Source organism: Metopolophium dirhodum, chromosome 4 (genome assembly GCF_019925205.1).
Source record: "Metopolophium dirhodum isolate CAU chromosome 4, ASM1992520v1, whole genome shotgun sequence".
In the NCBI taxonomy this organism is placed as follows: domain Eukaryota; kingdom Metazoa; phylum Arthropoda; class Insecta; order Hemiptera; family Aphididae; genus Metopolophium; species Metopolophium dirhodum.
Genome location: NC_083563.1, coordinates 29,566,094 through 29,586,281, shown reverse-complemented (window position 1 = coordinate 29,586,281; position 20,188 = coordinate 29,566,094). Strand labels below are relative to the sequence as shown.

General features: G+C 28.4%; 1 protein-coding gene across 1 annotated transcript in view; it reads right to left on the bottom strand.

The window, feature by feature from the left end:
• Nucleotides 1-435: 435 nt before the first annotated feature.
• The window catches only part of LOC132943150 (Kv channel-interacting protein 4), a 45,831-nt gene continuing 26,078 nt past the window's right edge, over nucleotides 436-20,188 (bottom strand). Inside the window, exons 3-7 of the mRNA XM_061011994.1 lie at nucleotides 8,154-8,223; nucleotides 7,896-7,966; nucleotides 5,877-6,038; nucleotides 899-1,009; nucleotides 436-662 (exon numbers count right to left, since the gene is read on the bottom strand). Of these exons, the coding sequence (XP_060867977.1) occupies nucleotides 612-662; nucleotides 899-1,009; nucleotides 5,877-6,038; nucleotides 7,896-7,966; nucleotides 8,154-8,223 (465 nt within the window). The 3' untranslated portion in view covers nucleotides 436-611. The remainder of the gene's footprint in view (nucleotides 663-898; nucleotides 1,010-5,876; nucleotides 6,039-7,895; nucleotides 7,967-8,153; nucleotides 8,224-20,188) is intronic.

Sequence of the window (20,188 nt, the reverse complement as noted above, 5' to 3'; positions counted from 1 at the left end):
TATTTCGACACAATCATTTAATGCTACCCAACGTAATTCTTAAATACTTATAACGATTACATTTTTTTTTTTTTTGTTGTTCAAGTAACAATAATGTTTTGTCTTCGCCCAAACATAATATTATGGTTCTCAATATTTTTGAGTTACCTACTATGCGATGACAAAAACAGACCACAAATTGTCGGTAGTCACCAACAGTAAACAATTATTATAATAAATCTACAAAGATCGAGACATGAATGTTTGGTATGTACTATGTAATATAATGTACCTACGTTTAACACGGTAACAATATATAGGACGGACCGAGCAATAATGGCGCCAAATAAATGCCACTTTTAATAGAACAAAAATGAACTGATAATCACACATGCATATAGAAGTGTGACGGCCATATACATTTGGAAGGAATATTCCCGAATATTAACCAAAACGGTCGTTATAATAATATTTTATTATTATTTACATTAAAAATCAAAGAAAATATTGTTTTGGGAAGACTCGTTGTCTGCTTGTCGTAGTTGGCTGCATTGCTCCTCCTCCGACTGACCAGCAGACTGATCAAATGACAGAAGTGATACTTCCATAGAGTCGGTGGAGGATAGCGACAATCATAGGGACCTGGAGTCGAAAATTTGTAATGATTTCGTGATTGCCTCGTCCTGTCGAAATTTAACCAATAATATAATATTATTTATTTATTTATTTATTTGTTGACGGGCTGGGCCCTATTCAACAGTTTAACATAATACAATAATACATAATTTAAAATAATTAATACAATGACATAATTAAATATATATAAGATAATAATAAGTTATAAATTGTGTATTCTTCATTAATAAAATAATAATATGCAAAATTTAAAAATATTATATGATAACCGATGGGTCATTACCTTTAAACATGATTCGATAAATTCTTCAAACGTAATCACGCCATCTTGATTGATATCGAGTTTTTGGAAAACCATATCGGTGTGATCTTTGGATTTAGTACTACCACGACCCTATCAAATATAATATACAATAAATTTAAATGTTAAAATTTTCAAGATTCAATGACAATACATATAAATATAATATATTACATAGGTAATTATATATTTTACCTATAATATAGTTAAATTATAATTAAAAAACTATTAAAAAGGGTTTAAGTATAATTTTTAATGTAACACATTACATATTATTCCTTTATAAGTAAAAATAAACTAATATTTCTATCCCATAATTAATGTATATTGTCCATGGTGTCCGCACAACATTCAGATAATATTTTTGCAATACCATCAATATTGAAAATAATAATGCAATTAACCACTAACATTATCAATAACAAAAATAATAATAATCATATACAGAGCGTTCAAAATACAACCATCTTTCAAATCAATCTACTCACATAGAAACCAACGGTAATATCTTCACAAGCAAATTTCTTAATCTCCACCAACAAAAAATCCACTAACCCATCTAATCCAAATTCCAATATAACACCTAATACGTTTACAAATTGTTTTCTCGCGAAATATTGAGTTACAAAATACATTATTTTTAATTATATCAATTACTCAACAATATTGTATAGTACAATTAGTAGTAGAATATTTAATAATACATAATAAAATAAATAATCTTAAATATTGTGTCTTACAATTTTCATTCCATAACTTTTCATAATTTTAAAATAATATTTCTAAAGAGCCTGACTGCTGTCTGTCTCTATGTATAAGACCTAAAAAATTAAGGCTCCTTCAGAGGGAAATGAATGATTCAAAACGGTTTACCCCTTTGCAATAAGAGCCTAGGATTTTCGCAAAAATACTAATTTCTTGATTGGCCTACGACACATATCATACATACCTAACCAACCAATTTAAAGCTCGAAGACATTTCAAAATTCAAATGTTATCTCATAACTCCCTACGTCGTTATTTCATTATAGTGGATGACACAATATGTGGGGCTCATATATAACTGATCTTAGGAGAATAGTTATTGAGCATCAACTCAATCAAGATAGCAATATAGACTACTCAATAAAAATGAATCGATCAGAATGAATCTAAGCAACAGCACTATGTCAGCTATAGACCTGTCCTTTTCAACTCCTACTATCACCCAAAGTGTCCATTAGCAAGTAATTATGCCTATATACTAACCGCAATCTTAATATGTTAAAACCATATCACACAACCTGGAAACCATTCATTGTTAACAAAATCAACCCAGTTCTCAGTCACAGTCACATGTTTAAATTTATATGCACCTTTCTAAAAACTAGAACTTTCCAAGTAAGACTTGGTCAATCCTTATCCAAACATTGTTCACAAATTAATTGAGTTCCTCAGGTTTCAACAATTTCAGTCACTCTATTCTTAATTACCATCGACAGCATTATAAACAATATCGTTTTCACCGCTCAATCTACCTTATACGCCAATGACTCCGATAGCTCACTATTAATAGCCTGACCAAATATTCTTAATAATCGGGCTTTTCCTTCTCCCCGATAAATTTCAATGTATAATCTTCACAAAGAATGCAGATGCCACCCAACAATAAATATCAACATTTGTGAATTGGTACCAACTGAGTAACAATAACATAATTTAAATGTTAGGTATTACTACCTTTGAATTAATCAAAGGTATGTCACAAATTACAACACATCAAAAAATTCAATATTTGTTAGGTAAACTTATACGTTATCTATAGGGCTTAAGATTATATGCACTAAAAACTGCCGAAATGTACGCTTAAAACACTGAATTACCCTCAAATATTTATATATATATATGTACACCAGTAAAAAAACCTTTTAGTACTACAATTTTTATTTAGTTTACTGGTAATTATAAACATAATTTTTTTATACATATTTTAAAGATAAAACTTAAATTTTTAAAATTTAAACTTAACATTGCAATCAAAACTTATCATAAATTTTAAAATGTTAAGGAGCGCCGGTTATCGGCCAAAATGTTTTTGTACACTGAAAAGCTCCGCTCCAATTCAACTACTAAAATTGGTGCGTATTTAACATATTATAATTAAAAATTTAACATGTTATCTGGCCAAAAATATACGGGTTTGTATAGCCATTATCAGGTCGCCGCAATGGCCTAATTGTTGTAGGTATCTATAATACAACTATAATGTATACATTTCCTATTTTATTTATTATATATTTTCAAAAAAATACCTTTCAAAAGTTATTTAATTATACGGCCATATCATATTATATTATATAGGTACTATAATATGCAGTTAACAACGGCAAATCTGATAATATGCATAATTATACAAAATGCATCTTAGATTCTGAGCGGAGCGAGGAAGCTGGTGGTTTTACAATGGTGTTTATTTTTATTTTTTTTAATTGAATTTGTTTAGGTTTAATTAAAATTAGTAGCTATATTATCTATCAATTTTTTTGGTCCATTCAGTAAAAATATGCAAATGCATGAATTTCTAGCCCTATCACGTATCTACATGTAATGTAACATTGTCAATATCCCCTAATGGCCACAGTTGCGACGGATTTATTTAAATTTAAAAAAAAAATTCTGAAGTAATATTATAAGTGGTTTTTACAGAAAAAGTTTGGTTTGGTAATCTAATAAAAGTATAATTTAAAATATATAGGTACGACTTAAAGAAATTAAAAAAGTTAAAAATCAAATAGTTTTAATATAAATAGAGTATTCACACAAAAAGGTAATAATAATCGAAATCTTTATTCGAGTAAAAAAATGTAATATTTTTCTTAATGAGTTTTAGACTATGAAAATCCTTTCAAACTTTATTAATCCACTCAACAAACTCGAAACAAAATTAAAATATATATAAGCCACATACCTGTGCATACACAGTTTGAGTTTTTACTCCTAGATATTTTATCTTTAAAGTAACGAGTAATTCAATAAGAAGTTTATTTATAAAAAATTATCTTATAATCATTAATTTTACTCGTAAGTTTGAACTCGTATTATGTACAGTATATACTATAAGTCAATATGTCATATATTTAAAAAACATTTTGCAAGTAGAGTTTTTTTATACCGTGTATTGGTAAGATTTATTAGATAGATGTTTATCTTGAATAGCTTGATAAATTATTATTTTTTTTTGTTTCATTCTTTCTTTTAATGGTTGAAATATGTAAACTAAAGTAATTGTAGTATAAAAGAATACTATCTTGTAGGTACTTACGTCATAGTGATATAATATGGTTATGGTTAAAATCTATAAAAATAAAACTCCAATTCTAACTTTTTTTTTAATCAAAATACATTTTACATTAATATATTATTGAGTTGTCTGTACCTGTATTAACTAATAACTAGATAATTAAAAAAATAATTTATTAAATTAAACTGGTATATTATATTGGAATAATTTAATCTTCAGATTTTTAAGTAAACTATAATTTATAATACCCATTACCCATTATTACATTAAGTGCAATAAATCTTGCAACATTATAATTCCACCTTTTTAAAATTCATATATTTTATGATTTATCCACTACAGTTTTTCATTTAAGTTGCAATTTAAATGTTTTCATACCATTTCTCTAGATATTTATTTAAGTGTAACAACATTATAAAAAAATATATTATGGTCTTAATCTTTTACATATTATAACACAGAGGTATTAAACTAATATAATCTAATAACAATTGTTGATATGAATTTTAATCTAATGTCAAATTGGTATATATAATGGAGATTTCTCAAAAGGCTAATTTATGTTATCTGTTGTGGATTTAGAATGTGCATAACATCTATATATCTAATTTTAAGATGATATATGTGCACAACAACTACCAAAAAAGTTTTGTAGCTCAAGTGATCTGATATTTTGCCAACAACAAAATGTATGGAAGTTAAGTTTCAGTATTTAAATTTGTGTAAGACAAATAACTTATCTTAAAATACAATATTAAACTTTTTTATCAATTGGACAATACACATAAAAAAATCTTGGTTTAAATATTATATTGTTGTTATACTTACCTAAATGTTTGACATTTATTTTAAATATTTAAAAAAAATGAAATCTCACTGTATTTAAATTAACATTAACTATATGACAAATTTTTCTTTATTCGATTATTTTGGTAATTTGCTATTTTATTTTTGTTTACATATTCGGAGAAACTTTTTTTTATTATTTAAAAATATATTTCTTCATTGCTAATAAATACATAATTTATATGTTATTACTTTTGGTGTCATCGTTTTTAATACACAATTAAAAACGCTATAATGAAAACAAATGTTTACTGTTTGAACTAATCAATCAACTTGAGTTTCTTTAAGAATTATAATTCTGCTCTTTTATATCGCTTATAAAAGAGCAGAATTATATTTGTATTTAATTTATTTAGGGATAAAATATATGAATAGTAATAAATTAAATTTGTATGAAGTTATTAATAAGTTTGACAAACTCCAAACACCTCCATTATAAAATATTTAAATTAAATTATAAATCTTTGAAACTAGCCCCGTCTTTTCAAACTCACAATAAATTCCACATCATTTTTCAACATTTGTTCTCGAACACATTTGAATAATATTATCTCTCGTACATCCGTCGCTTAACTAACAACAGCTCTAGTAGATAATAATATATGTCACTTAGATCTCAATGCATATTAGTTGGCACTCGGCACAAAGTTCTCATACTTAGTTATTCGGGAAACTGTAAGACATCCATTAAGATAACGCAAATATATACTTCACTTGCTTATGCACACATACACACATACACTCACACTTACATACATATACTCCCACTCCGTATATATATATATATAATATATGTATGTGTAATATAAACACGAGTTGAAATATTATACGTACTTGTGGTCTTTTGCCCATCAGCTCGTGGATGGCTAACACGATTTGACTGAGCTCCGCCCTCGTTATGCATCCGTCGCCGTTTAGATCGTACAGCTTAAATGTCCACCTGAGTTTCTCATAAATAGACCCGCGAAGCAGAGTAGACAGAGTCATCAGCATGTCCTGCATAGTTAATGTAATTAATTGAATAAGCAATATAGGTACCCATGTTTGAAATTGGATGAAACGACGGTCAGCTGCACGTCTTATACGATCCGCACAAGCAAATCGGCGAGGGAGGAGTTTTTCATTTTTAGTAAATCGCATATTTTACGTTTCAATTCGTGTTGTTTTATTCAAAACAAAAAGTAAGCTTACATTATACTGCCGGTATCTGTAAAGTTTCACACCGAGAATTTTGAGAGCTCATCATCTTACCCGCGATCGATAGTTTTAACGCTTTTGAACACCGGGAAAAGGGAAATCCGAAGAGAGGCCAAACTCCCAACTGCTATAATATTGGAATTATTTAACGCACGAAAATGAATGGCATCTTGAAACATTCAGAATACAATGAAATACTAAAAAAAAATATCAAACCATTCGACGTTTGCACATCTTATGTCATCGTTGAGAGAACGTCGATTTATTATACTTATGCTTCGATAAATCCCATACGATATATGCATTTGAATTATTTTCGCTTGTGTTATAAATTATAATAAATAACGCGCTATACAAATAAAATGATATCGAACAAATTTACCGTATAAAATTGATTTATATAATTATACTTAGTAAATGTTCAAAGTATTAAATCGTTGACAGCTGGTTAGTAATGTTCAAACTATATATTTTGAAGATTTATGATATCCAAATGAAATAATTCGTTATAACTCTGGGAAATATTACAGAAATTAAATGATATTAGACTGTAACAATGAAGCATTTTCAAGAATTTGTTTGATAACAAAAAAAGTTTTTATCTATTGTCTTTTAGGAACAAAGTGTTTTATCGTGCATTTAGTAAATCAAAGAATTTATACAAACGTACTATAAATATTTCAATAATGGAAGTAGATTTCATTCTCAATATTACATTTAAACTTGAAATTGTAATTATTCTAATGCATTAGTTCGAACCACACAATTTAATTGTATAAGAAATGAAAAATAAATATTCATAATAGACCCAAGAACATTAACGATTTATACATATCTACTATTCATAACTTATACGAAAAAGTCGTATCCAATAATTCATAAGACTTTTTAAATTAAACTAAATTAAACAAAAAATGTATAAAAATAATTGTGGAAACTAAAATTTAAAATATAAACTTTTATTGATAGAAATAAATTCAATTTATTTTTGTTATTAATGGATATTGATTAATTGTTTGTAAAAAGAAAAACTGTGCATAATTATATATTTTTATTGTCTTGTTGAATTTTAAAAAACTTTAAATTTTATTCATTCAAATTATACTACAAATGTAAACTTCAAATATTCTCAAAAAAACTAATTTATTTTCTGTATATTATTTACCCAATTCTTTTTCTTATTAGACTCGTCTACACTAAAATTACATAATAATATATATAAATGTATTTATCCGTTGTAAAAATCTGAAGTACCTATACCGGGCTATAGAATACAATGTTTATATTTGTATAATTATATATTATAATAAAGTTAAGAATGACATAGTATTATTATGACAAAAAAAAATATTTCTAACTAGTTTAGATTTTTACGTGCATATGAATTATAATTATATAATAAGAGTAGACAAGGTATATAATATTAAAATTTTATTTCAACAAATATGACGTATAGGTATCTATAATAAATTGCTTAATGCATATACATATCAATTTAATTTAGACTATAAAAGGTTTAAAATGGCTTCCACAAAATGGATAGAAAAACACTTTTACGACTTCTTTTAATATTCTAATAACGGGCTTATTCTGCACGCAATATTATTTGCGTCAGATGTTAATATATATTATCAAATGAGTACAATACAAACTTACTTTAAAACTAATTGCACCATTGCTCTTGACATCAAATGCTTTGAACACAAAATGAGCATATAAATTCGAATCTATAAATAAATATAAATTCAACATATAATATAATATATACATATTTACAGTTTGAATAAGTCTACGCGAAAATATTATAAATATTTTTAAAACATACGATAGTATAGTATACAAATATATCTTTTAAAATGTAATTAGAAACCAAAATACCCCACCAATAAAATAATTGTATATAATTACACATACTTCCGTGTGGAAAAAACTTGGAGTAGATATCTTTGAATAGATCTTCGTGCACTACTCCTTCTGGACATTTCTGAAACAATCATGTACAACTGATGATATTACTTCAATAGTATAAATTACAAATATTTTTAATTCGAAAAGTTTTTACGGTTATTCAGACCAAATGTTGAACATACAATAAATTCCATTATATTAAAGCCATTCAGTTGAGCGATCAATTGATAATATTTTGCTGATTACCAAACTAAAATAACATTTAAATGGTATTTCATTATATGACATCAATGACATTTACAAAAGAAAGTCGTCAATAATCTAATGGGTCTATAAATAGTTGAATTTACAATTATATAAGGGTGAGCCTCTACAGCGTTTCTATACATAAATTAATTAAGAAATTATTACGCATCTAAACACAATTCCAAATTCCAAATCTAAAAAAAAAAAAAGTTTAATATAGCTTTAAATTGAATAAATCTAGATCAAAGTTGTTTATTCTTCAATAGTATGTTATAACTGTATTGTGATTTTTTTTATATATATTTTAAGGTTCGTATGTTTTTATAACCTATAATTTGAAATATTTATGAGAATAAAACGTATTTTTACTATTGTAATCATGTGTAGAATTAATATATTTAGAAATTATAAACATTATTAGTTTTTTAAAAATTGAATTCAAATAACTATACGTAAAGGTATTAGATATTTTTAGCATTCAGTGACATATTATATAAAGTCGTATATTTCATTAAATATTTGTGAATGATTTTAGTCATTGTAAAATTACAAAAGACGTAATTTTGTTGCCAAGGATTTTTAGTCATATAACGCTTATAAAATCATAATCCACTATAGTATAACAAACGAATTATTCAATGATATTCATTATTGGGTAGCATCCAAAAACCCAAAACAGTACAATGATCACATTCATAATTATTATTATTTTACCCTTGTTAAACCAAGGGTAAAATAATGAATAAATTAGTATACAATACTAGGTAGATATAATAGATTTAAAATAATTTAATTAAGTTACATTAAGTTCATTAATAGTATTATGAACAATAACAGCAACTGGATGTTTGAATAATTCATAATATTATCAAGTAGAGTTGTATAGAGTTATTAAACAGATTTATATGCCTACTATGTTTTCTTTAAATAAACAATATCAGAGGAGTCCCTACTCACCAGACTAGATATAACTTTTTCTCCGTTACCAAGTTATCTACTTGAAAATATTTATGCTATTCTCCTCTATCTTAGCCCATACGACTTGCTAATTTATTTAATGACCCGAAATCAATTCGTTTTTTTTATCAATCAACTATAAATATATAATATATATAAGTTTTTCATGAAAAAATTGTTTGTTATATTTTTATAATTCATATTATGTTTTGAAGTGAATGCAAAATACAATAATAACCAACTAAATGATATTGGTTAAGGAAGTAACATTCGCTTGTAAATACTTTGTACGTTGCATCTAAATATATTAATATAATCTGTGCTCTTCGGTAATCATTAAGTTCTTCAACAAGTTAAAATGGGTAGTATCACAAATACTACTAAAAACTACTATATTGGCATTCTGCCCTTATAGAACACAAATATAAAACTCAACCTAAACACGTATGTACCACAATTGCCTACAAAAAACGCCGTATTACACAAATCCTGTAAATTCAATATCAACACTTTGTTTCTCGTGTCTATAATATAATACCAAACATAAACACAGCAATACATATATACATTTATATATATATTTATACATATTATAGTCGCCGTTTATTGGACTCGTGGTTATGCACTCATTCGCCTATTGGACTCAAACAGACTCGTCCCGATTTACATGTATACTTATAAATATTAAACAAATTCGGTTAATGGACTCACTACACTGAATAATGGGGTGAATGTATATTTTTAAGGGAATCTTTCCTCGATTTTTAGTCCATTTCTCGATTTTATCGTTTTTATTTTGTAAGTAACATTTACATCAAAAGGAGAGGCTGTTTAGTAAGATCACAAGTGAGCATATAACATTAAATGTTATGCAAATTGTGTAGTAAACCTTACATAATTACCAATTATAATAACTGTTATATTATAATACCTAATCCTCATGAAAAATGTATTAATATAATATTACAAAAATATTGAAAGAAAATAACTATACGTGTGTTTTGAATTTTAAATGGAAAATAATTTTTATATATAAATATATATAATCACATTTTTACATGTACATAAAAAATTAAACAACGAAATTATTAGTCTGAACGTTATTTAACTTATATCGTTGATTAATAATATTTCATTCAGTAGTAGCGAAAATTGTACATAACTATTATATGATTTAAACTAACAATTGATTTTCTCTTTCTATTTTGTTCTAGTAAAATTTACTTTACCTAACCTTAGTCTAATTAAAATAAATTATAAATGTAATGTAACTAATGGCATCAGTTGTGAAACATTGATGATAAAAAAATGTGATAAAATAACAAAAAGAAAACATTAATGTCACCATAAAATAATAGGACAGGAGAGAAAAGCTTTGAACAATTTATCGTGAGAGTAGAGTAGGTACCTACATAATCGTACTACAATACATAACATTGTATTGTACGCATAGACTAGTTACATGATAAATTACCTAATGTAAATTAATTAACATATTATTATCGTTGTGAATGTAAATTTTAGTCAACCGTTTCTATGCAATTTCACAATATTTGGTTAATCTAAGATACACTATACATTATTTTAAACAAGCACTAAAATCTATTTTTACATTTTAACATTGTACAAAAGGATTATTTTCATCACGTATAAATAAATAATTTTATATATTGGAAAAGCTCAAAGCAGTTGTTTCAATCATTTTAACATTCAATTCACGGGGTCACTAAACAAAATATAAAACTGTAAGATTTAAAAATATGGGAACAATAATTTGGAACAGTGTTACAGTAGATTGGTTAATTGTAAAACTATGTAATTAATGTCATACAATTCTCATTATTAATATATTTTAAAGTGTAATAGACCGCTTTATATCCAAAAAGACCCTTTATAGTTTATACACAACTCTATTTAAATTTAAAAATTAATTTTTAAATGAATTTTGAATGTTTCTTCTGAAAACAAATAACATTATCCTAGTAAGTTCATACACATCTGTACATACGTTAACCATAAAATATTATTTATGTTAAAATAATTTTATAATAATATTATTACCATGTATCATAATTATATTAAAAGGTATATAAAACAAAACAAAAATACTGCTTAATAATATACTGCTATAATTTCCTAAAAAATAATATTTTTTAATAAGAATCAAACTTCATATCAGCCTACCTAAATTCACGTTTGTAAATGTTTAGAATATATTTTCAAGATTAGACCTTAGACCTATGTTAAGTGTCAGGGAAAACTCTAGGACCAAATATGACTTGTCACCTGTATTAGCATTCACATTACGACGTCACACGTTTTAGAAATGTGATAAGCCCGTTTCGTTTAGTGAGTTTTTACACGTACCCTAGTAAGTAGTATTTTCTTTGTGGACATTATACTATCGTTTAAAAGAAAACGGTTGACGATTTCAGAATTTTCTTATTTAGAAATATAATAATGGGTTTCGTTTATGTAACACGACACACGACACACGTGAAATAATAATAACAGTTGAACTCTGCGTCTCTACCAACAACTGCAGAGCAAATGTGTAATCATAAGTCATAACGACCAGGAAAATAGTAATCGAACCGAGAAATAGTCAGACTGCTATTAGGTTATGTTTTATAATCGTTAATTATTGTGTGCAATATAAAGCATAATATATTATAAGTTATAACAATTAAAAGAAATACAAATACAATATTAATATACAATATTGGGATTATACTCATCACATTATTATAACACATTGACGGACAGTGAAGATTATAAATAACTATAAAAAGCATGCCTAAATTAATCAATTTTATAAAAGAAATAATCAATATTTTTTTAAAATTATATTTGCTTTATTTTTTCAGTGACCAATGTCACTTTATGATGTATATGTACAGTAGACTTGGTCTCTCATATGATATTATTGAAAAAACCACTGCTGTCGCAGTAGTGTCCATTTTTGGTCGGTTTTCGAGAATTGTTATAGCAGTACTATTACAAATGAATTCAAAAGTGTCCCTTGGCATTACCAAACGAAAATACTGCCACAGCAGTGCTTTTTCATGATTGCCCGTCAATGTTATAAGATACTAAAAAAAGCTCATTTACCTAACCTGAAAAGTTGTATGATTTATTAATATTCATAAGTGACAACTGTTAAATGTGTTGAAATGTTCATAATTTGTATTTGGTTTGAATACCGAATTCATAATATTTGTATACCTATAAAATATAGATATATTGAAATAATATCTATGCATTTATTTTTTAACTGTAATTTTATAAAAAATCAACTTTATAGGACTCTGCGCCAATCCCACCGAGCAGTGATGACGACGATGCGAGACTACTTGAAGGTTGCGAGGAGGAGCAGCATGAACGATAAATAACACGTTATGGCGATGAACCCCCTACACCGGTGTTTCTTAAACTTTTTTTGTCCGTGGAACCCTCTTTTAAGTCCACTTTTATCGTGAAACTCCTACTTTTTTTTAGCTTTTTTAGATTTTTTATTTATCTTTCAACAATAAGTTATTACAGCTCGACAATTATAACCCTTACTTTGTTTCAATTGTAATTTTCAGCGTAATTTTATGTAAGGATTATTGGCAATAAATATAATAATAATGATGTGTATTGTATTCAATTCAAAAAATATTTTAAATAACAGCCAAACAGGACTTAAATTTTAATGAGAGTTTCGCGGAACCCCGAAGTTTAAGAAACGCTGCTTTACACAATCCCAGGAGCCGTGGCGTAAGTTCAAACTTAAACGAAATACAAAATTTCTAAAAACAGCACACACGATATCCGTGAAACAAATGGATTTAAAAATGGTAACACACAGTGACGTATTTAGGGGGGCGACGGGATGCAATTGCCCCGGGGTGCCAAATTCTGAGTCCTCAAAGGGGCACAGTCGCTAGAGGTTACATTGTTTTCAAAGTGAAATTATAACAAAAAAAAAATTATTTATTTTATTGGATTTGTTGAGAAATTATATTAGTGATGCCTGTATCTTTCTTATTATATCTTTTACATTTCTATACATATATATATATATAATATATATAATGTATTTTATTATATTGTCATATGTACAATTTAGAAAAAAAAGCCTAAAATATAAAATTATAATTTGTTTTATTTGATTATAAAGGTAAGGTATTAGGAATAAGTTGAGTGGTAATGGTAAAATAAAACTGTTATTTGAATTAGTGGAAGCATAAATACGAGGGGAAAATATACATTTTAGGTTATCACTAATAACGGAGAGAAAAAGTAAATTGTCTAATTAGAGGGGTCTTAAAAATGATTTGTGACAATGAGTAAAATGAAACTGAGAAAAAAGGGGAGCCAAAATATGCGTACCTAGGGGGCCAAAATTGTAAATATGCCCCTGATAACACAATTAGGTATTATTGTACAAACAGTCACGGACTAAATTTACAAGGTATACATAATATTGTACGCGAACTGCGAAATATCAAATAGACGGTGTGCCGGTGACCAACGATGCGATAACAAACTATAACAAAGAATGTATGGAAATAACAACATAATGTCAATAAAATATCATAATAATGGGAATGCATCGAAATCCAAAAGTAAGAACACTGGGGAGTTTTTAAAACATTAAACAAAACGAATTAAAAAAAAGCATGTAAGTGAATGTCGCCCTGCTGTACTGTAGGTTACAAGTGGGTCACTGTATAATGGATTGTATTAAATTTGAACTCAATGATATCATATCATTGTATACGAAAAAAGATTCTGAGCGGAGACGGTTTGTCAGTCTGGATATTTTATATTGTTATTATATTTTATTATAGCCTGTAAGTTGAATTAATATTATAAATTACAACAAAATAACTAAAGTTTTTATTTTTATTCGTTTCTACAGTGATAAACAAAGCGTTAGAAATTAAAATCCCACTTTTAGTGGTTTTTTGTAATAATTTGTGTATGGTTTTTCCCGTGGCATTAAATAACTATTGAGAAAATCAAAAAATGACTTTTTTAAAGTACCATCTTTATCCAATTTGCTAAAAGATAAGATACTATATGTTGAAATCAAAGCACTCCTTCTGGTAGAAATTTTGTATACAGAACAAAAAATTAAAAAAAAAACTAACACCATTGTAAAACCACTAGATCCCTCACTCCGCTCAGAATCTAAAATATAATGGTAAAACGCTAATTATTATAGCAAATGATCTTTGGTTAATATTTGATCGTATTTATTGTACAGCGTCTTATTTGTAATAATGGTGTATAGAAATTATAGTAGTGAAATTAGACCCAAGAGTCGTAGTGTTCCGAAAACAACAATATATTTCTTTTCATTAATTGCTTCAACAAAATAACAATTGTTAAATTAAAAACCGTTTTTTCCATATTTATTTCTTGAAACTACACTATACTCTGTTTATCGTCTATTATTTCACAATATTTTTGGTTTAAATAAATCATCATAATTAAATTCTCATTACGTAGTTGCTATTTTTCTTCAAGCAATATTATATCGGACTAAAAAAAAATAATACGTTTCTCCATTATCAACGGTTCATCAATCATAAAAGTAATTAAGTATAATATGTTCAATCATTTGTGTTCCTTAGTAAATTGATTTATGACAATTTTCAAAAATAATGATCCATTCCGTTGTATCATACGTCTTGTATCGTATTGTCAGTCAACACATTTAATTACGTCATGATATATTATTGGTGTTTCGCAGTCCCTAAAATCGTGTGTAGTACGACACACTTTGTGTAGTACGAAATTTAAAAGTGTGTTATTCTAATTTAACCTTTCTAATAATATTACCTATGTATAATTTTATATCTTCACATTTTTTTAATATTTAATGGTTTTTTGTTATCTACTTTACAGACACACAGTAAACAATATTTTGTGTTGTTACGTCATATACTCTTATTATAGTTATTATTATACATTGTTATCACGAATTAAGATATACCTTAATTCGTGATTGTTATTGAGAGTAGCTATTTTTATTTTTAATAGCTTAGTAGTAAACGGTGGTATATAGTATACAAGTGTTTATCTAGAAATAATTTAGATTTGACCGATTTGGGACTACCTATGTGAGTAGTACGAAAATTTGGATATTTTAGGGACTGATGTTTCGTGTTAAAGTGAATTAAACAAACATCTCGGAAATGTAATTTTAATGGCTTCCACCTTCCAATAAAAAAATACTGAAGTATGTTCTTTTTTTTTAATCCGATATTTTTTGAAGTGAAGGAGATCGTTTGACGGATATAAAAGAGGAATGTTGTCATTTTAATATTTATAGTGATAAATCATCATATTCAATAAATGAATCTGAACGGATTCACATGGGAAGTTTTTTCAATATTTGTAATGAATACGGTTTTCGTTATACGCCGAGGAAAAAAATACAACTGAAATTCATAAAATCACGAAATACAATCAACTTACATTAACATCAATCTCCGATAAATTGGGTACCTACCCATTTATGAGAATGATGGATCACATTTTCTATGTTAAAAGTACTTAGATAGCAAATTACAAATAATATATTATAACAGACAATATTTTTATCTTGTTAAAAATCTAAAACGAAGTATTAATATTATATTGAATAAGCTATATAGATAATAAAATACTTGAATCACTTAATTTAAAAAAAAAATAAGTTCGGCTATATGCCTGTATATTAGGTGTACCTAGTCATTGAGTAGGTTACTGACTAGTGTAATGGGTGATTATAATTGAATTCGATAATTTAGGAGTATGCTTTCCTAACTTGTTTTGAAATTGCATCACACGCAAATAAAAAACAAATTTTAAAAAAGTTGAAATTTTCAAATATATATTAAAATAGTCCAAAAAGAAGAAAAATATTTTTAAAATTGTATTATGTTTTGATACTGCATGTATAAACATTTGTTAAGCATTTAATGTCCCTACGGTTATTCATTTTTTAGCTACAAAATCGATTTTGTGATCCAAAAATAGTCCCTTTTTTGTTTTTCCTGATTATTTTTAAAAGTACTGAGAATTTTCAACTTTTTACCACTGTAAGTACAAATAAATCCACTTTTTTACTAGAAAACTCCCTTGGAGTTGAAGAGCACAGCTTTTTTACAACTAAAATAATGTTATCAGACACAAAAATTAAAACCATACGCACATACACAAACTGATATTTGTAAAACACTAAAACCAATAAATTTATCGTTTTGCTCAGAATCTAAACTGTCAATATCAATCTAATGATAATATAACATAATCGAACCTATACATTTATAAATTGTTTTTGAATTGCATTATAATTTGTTAAGTTAAGCATAATTCATTAAAAATTCAATTTTCAATGAATCATATTTAACAGTATACCTACCTTAATATAAGTATTATATTATGAAGAAAAACTACAAATAAAAATTTAATATAATTGGATAATTTTTTAGTTTCATACAAATTACCTCTAAATGAAACTAAAATTAAATTAACTTCCAAACGTGTATTTATAAATTATAATTGAAATCGTCATGTTTATATAATTTTTTTTCGCATGCATTCCACTTGAATTCTTTTTATTAATACTACTATTTATATAATATATAAACGGAAAACGGAAAACTAATAAGTAATAACACATGAGTTATTTATACAAAAATAATAAACGCAAAACGGGCAAAACACGATGTAAAAATTAAACAAACTGTAGTCATTCGTGTTAATTAACGAATAAATTGAATTATTTCAAGGCGTGCCTACATTAATGACATCGAGCAATTATTATATGTGATGGAAAACATTTTTGCGATGATTAAAAAGACGCATCTGAGTGCGTTACTTATGATCAAATTGTATGCACAATTTTTTTCCGCATAAATTCGTTTGCAAAGAATGGGTGTTTATTCTTTTTTTTTAGAATGTTTTCTATTTTAGATCCTACATTTTCCTGGACGTATTTTATCTTTCAATGTTTTTCCCCCGGGGTAGTCATTACAGCGTATACGTTTCTCTTGTCGTGTTTGTCCTGTATATGTATTTTTCGTGTCCTGCGGCCAACGACAGCGTTAGATACATGTAGAAAAGGCGTTATGGCAACGTCTCCACAATGTCCCAAATAAACATTGTTTTCTCGTTCACCGCCATAAACGTAATCTGAGAGGGTGGGCGAGGGTGGCGTGTTTCAGAGCGGGACAAAAGTATCATTTTTTACTCGTTTTCCCCGCAGAAAAATATATTATTATCTAATGACTTTAACGGAAATGCCAAGGACAATAAAAGAAACAAACCGTAAAGACCGCGAATGAAAACAATGGTATTGAAGTTCGCGTAAATTCCTGCTCACCGATATAACAATATAGGCGTTTCGAAACAAAATATAACTCATATTTGTCCTCCACAAAAATCGTTCAACTCTCCCCCACCACTACTTCCGTTACAGAACTACTTTTAACACATTACTAATACATCGATGATCGATGTAGTACATCACATAATAATCAAACTAGCTGTTTTTGCGCTTTCTGCAGTAAGACAAGTGTACCTAATATTCACACACCTGGTCGTCGTGAGTGATTATAATATACTATTATTATATACACGTACATTTAGATGAATGTCGGAGAGTGGGAGAGGGCATACGCCAACCGAACCGACGATGATAATAATCGGTCGTTATTGTCAGCTTTCCACAGGTGCCGCTGCCGCCGCTCGCGAACAAACTATAGAGGAAAATCCGATTCCGCCAAACACACACACACACGCTCACTAGCGCCGACGGTGTCAAATTCAATTGGCCACCCCCCAAATCTGGAGATTTTGGATTAGTTTCGGAACGGCTTGCCGTGTATATGATGTCATAACCGTCTGCCGCTCGTCCGACATGACCTATACGTCGAGGGACTGGTAGTGGTGGGACGGCGCGAGGGATCCCAGCCTGGTGTGGGTTGGGCATGCAGAAGGGGTTGAGACGAAACCACGCGTCCGTGACGTCACCGTAACTCATCGATTGTTGTACGTGTGCGTGAGCATATACATGTGTGTGTTCGCGCGTGTGGGTTTTGGGTGGGTGGAAGAGTATAGTATGAAATACGTACAGCGAACGACCACCACCCTTCACGCACAAGGGAACGACGCAATCCGACGACGTCACGGACTTGCCGATGTACGCACATCGTGATTATCATAATTGTATTATAATAAAGTGCAGCAAGTGATTCGGTGTTGTCTCCGTAGGTACGTCTCCCGGACTAGACGAAACGTCTAAACGGGTTTTGAAACACGGTCTGTTTTTGTATTCATCCCGAAATACATCCGACGACATCGTAGGGAATAGCAACAACACTTCCTACGTAAATTAGATTCTTAAATATTAAGTCAAATCATTCGATATTATGACTCGATGATATTTTACAAATTAGTGATTCCAGATTATCGATTTCATTAGACGTCCGTCGCCCAATGTTATGTCATGTATAACTACAGTCGAATGTCGATTTAAACGCAAACTAAAAAACATGTTGAAACACAATCACAAACACAATAAATGAAAACAACAGATTACCTACTTTAGAAATATTAAAAACACGACTACAAGTTACAACTCTCGAATTATATCTATGCACGACGTTACCCGTTTTTCCGCGTCCCGATTCTGACTCATACTTCATCCACCGTCCGATTTTCATATATTATATTTGCGTAGTCGAAAAACACTAAGAGAACGATATTCAATTCGTGAACGTTATTGTGTACAAAAAACAAAAATGAATAAAATAAAAGGAAAAAAAAATCGATTTTCCTTTTTACATTTTTATTTTATTTTCCCCGATATATTATTGTCGTTGTAGTCGCCGTACCCGAACAATCACGCCCATAATATTGACGGACATAATATAATATCGTATACGATGCGCAGCACGCAACCAACTCGAACACAAACACATTACGCGTGACGCGAAAACCAAACCCGAAGATAAGTTCCTCGTCTATTCAAAATTTCCTGTCTGAGCAACGACACTATATTCGGAACACGTTATGTAGGTGCTAGTCACTACGACATAATACGCCCATTCCACAACCTTGTCAAACGTATACCCAACGGATTGTAAATAATGTGGTACTGACTATACTGGTACTCTATTTGGAAGTTATCATAAATTAAATTTTTGAATTTTTAGGTTTATCAGTAACTATTACTGTTTACCTACTATAATGTTGTAATAAAAATTGACCGGTGAGGGAGGGGGGTGGGGTGTCACCCTTGTGTCCCGGGCCTACAATACATGTTTTTTTTTTAACGACAACCTTTAGGTATGTGAGTTATATTGTATTTTAATATTTTAATATTTTACACACCAGGATGAAGAAATAAAAATACAATCGAACAATTAAGCTGGAGCCAATCAATAGGACACCATTACAATAGACACGTCATATTTTGTAAATAAGTTTAAAATTTTTAAGAGCTTTCGAGAACCAAAATCAAATGTTTACAGTCAATTAACGAATCAAATAAATATAAAAACAGTGACAACTAAAGCAAACATCGCAAACAAAGTAAACATTGCTTTCAGAATACATCTAACAATGTTTGGAACATCATGATAAGACAAAAGATCGTGTTCAGTATGAATAGAGTAAAAAAGCGCCTTTAGGGTCTACGATTAAAGGTATCTAAATACCTCAGACCTTACTGTCCTAAATACACATTTTGGACAGCTGCCACTCTGCACTATCGACTTTTCCAATTGGCTTCGTCATCGCTCCTCTCCATAATACACTTTTATAAATCTCTATAAGTAGATTATAACATTAAACAA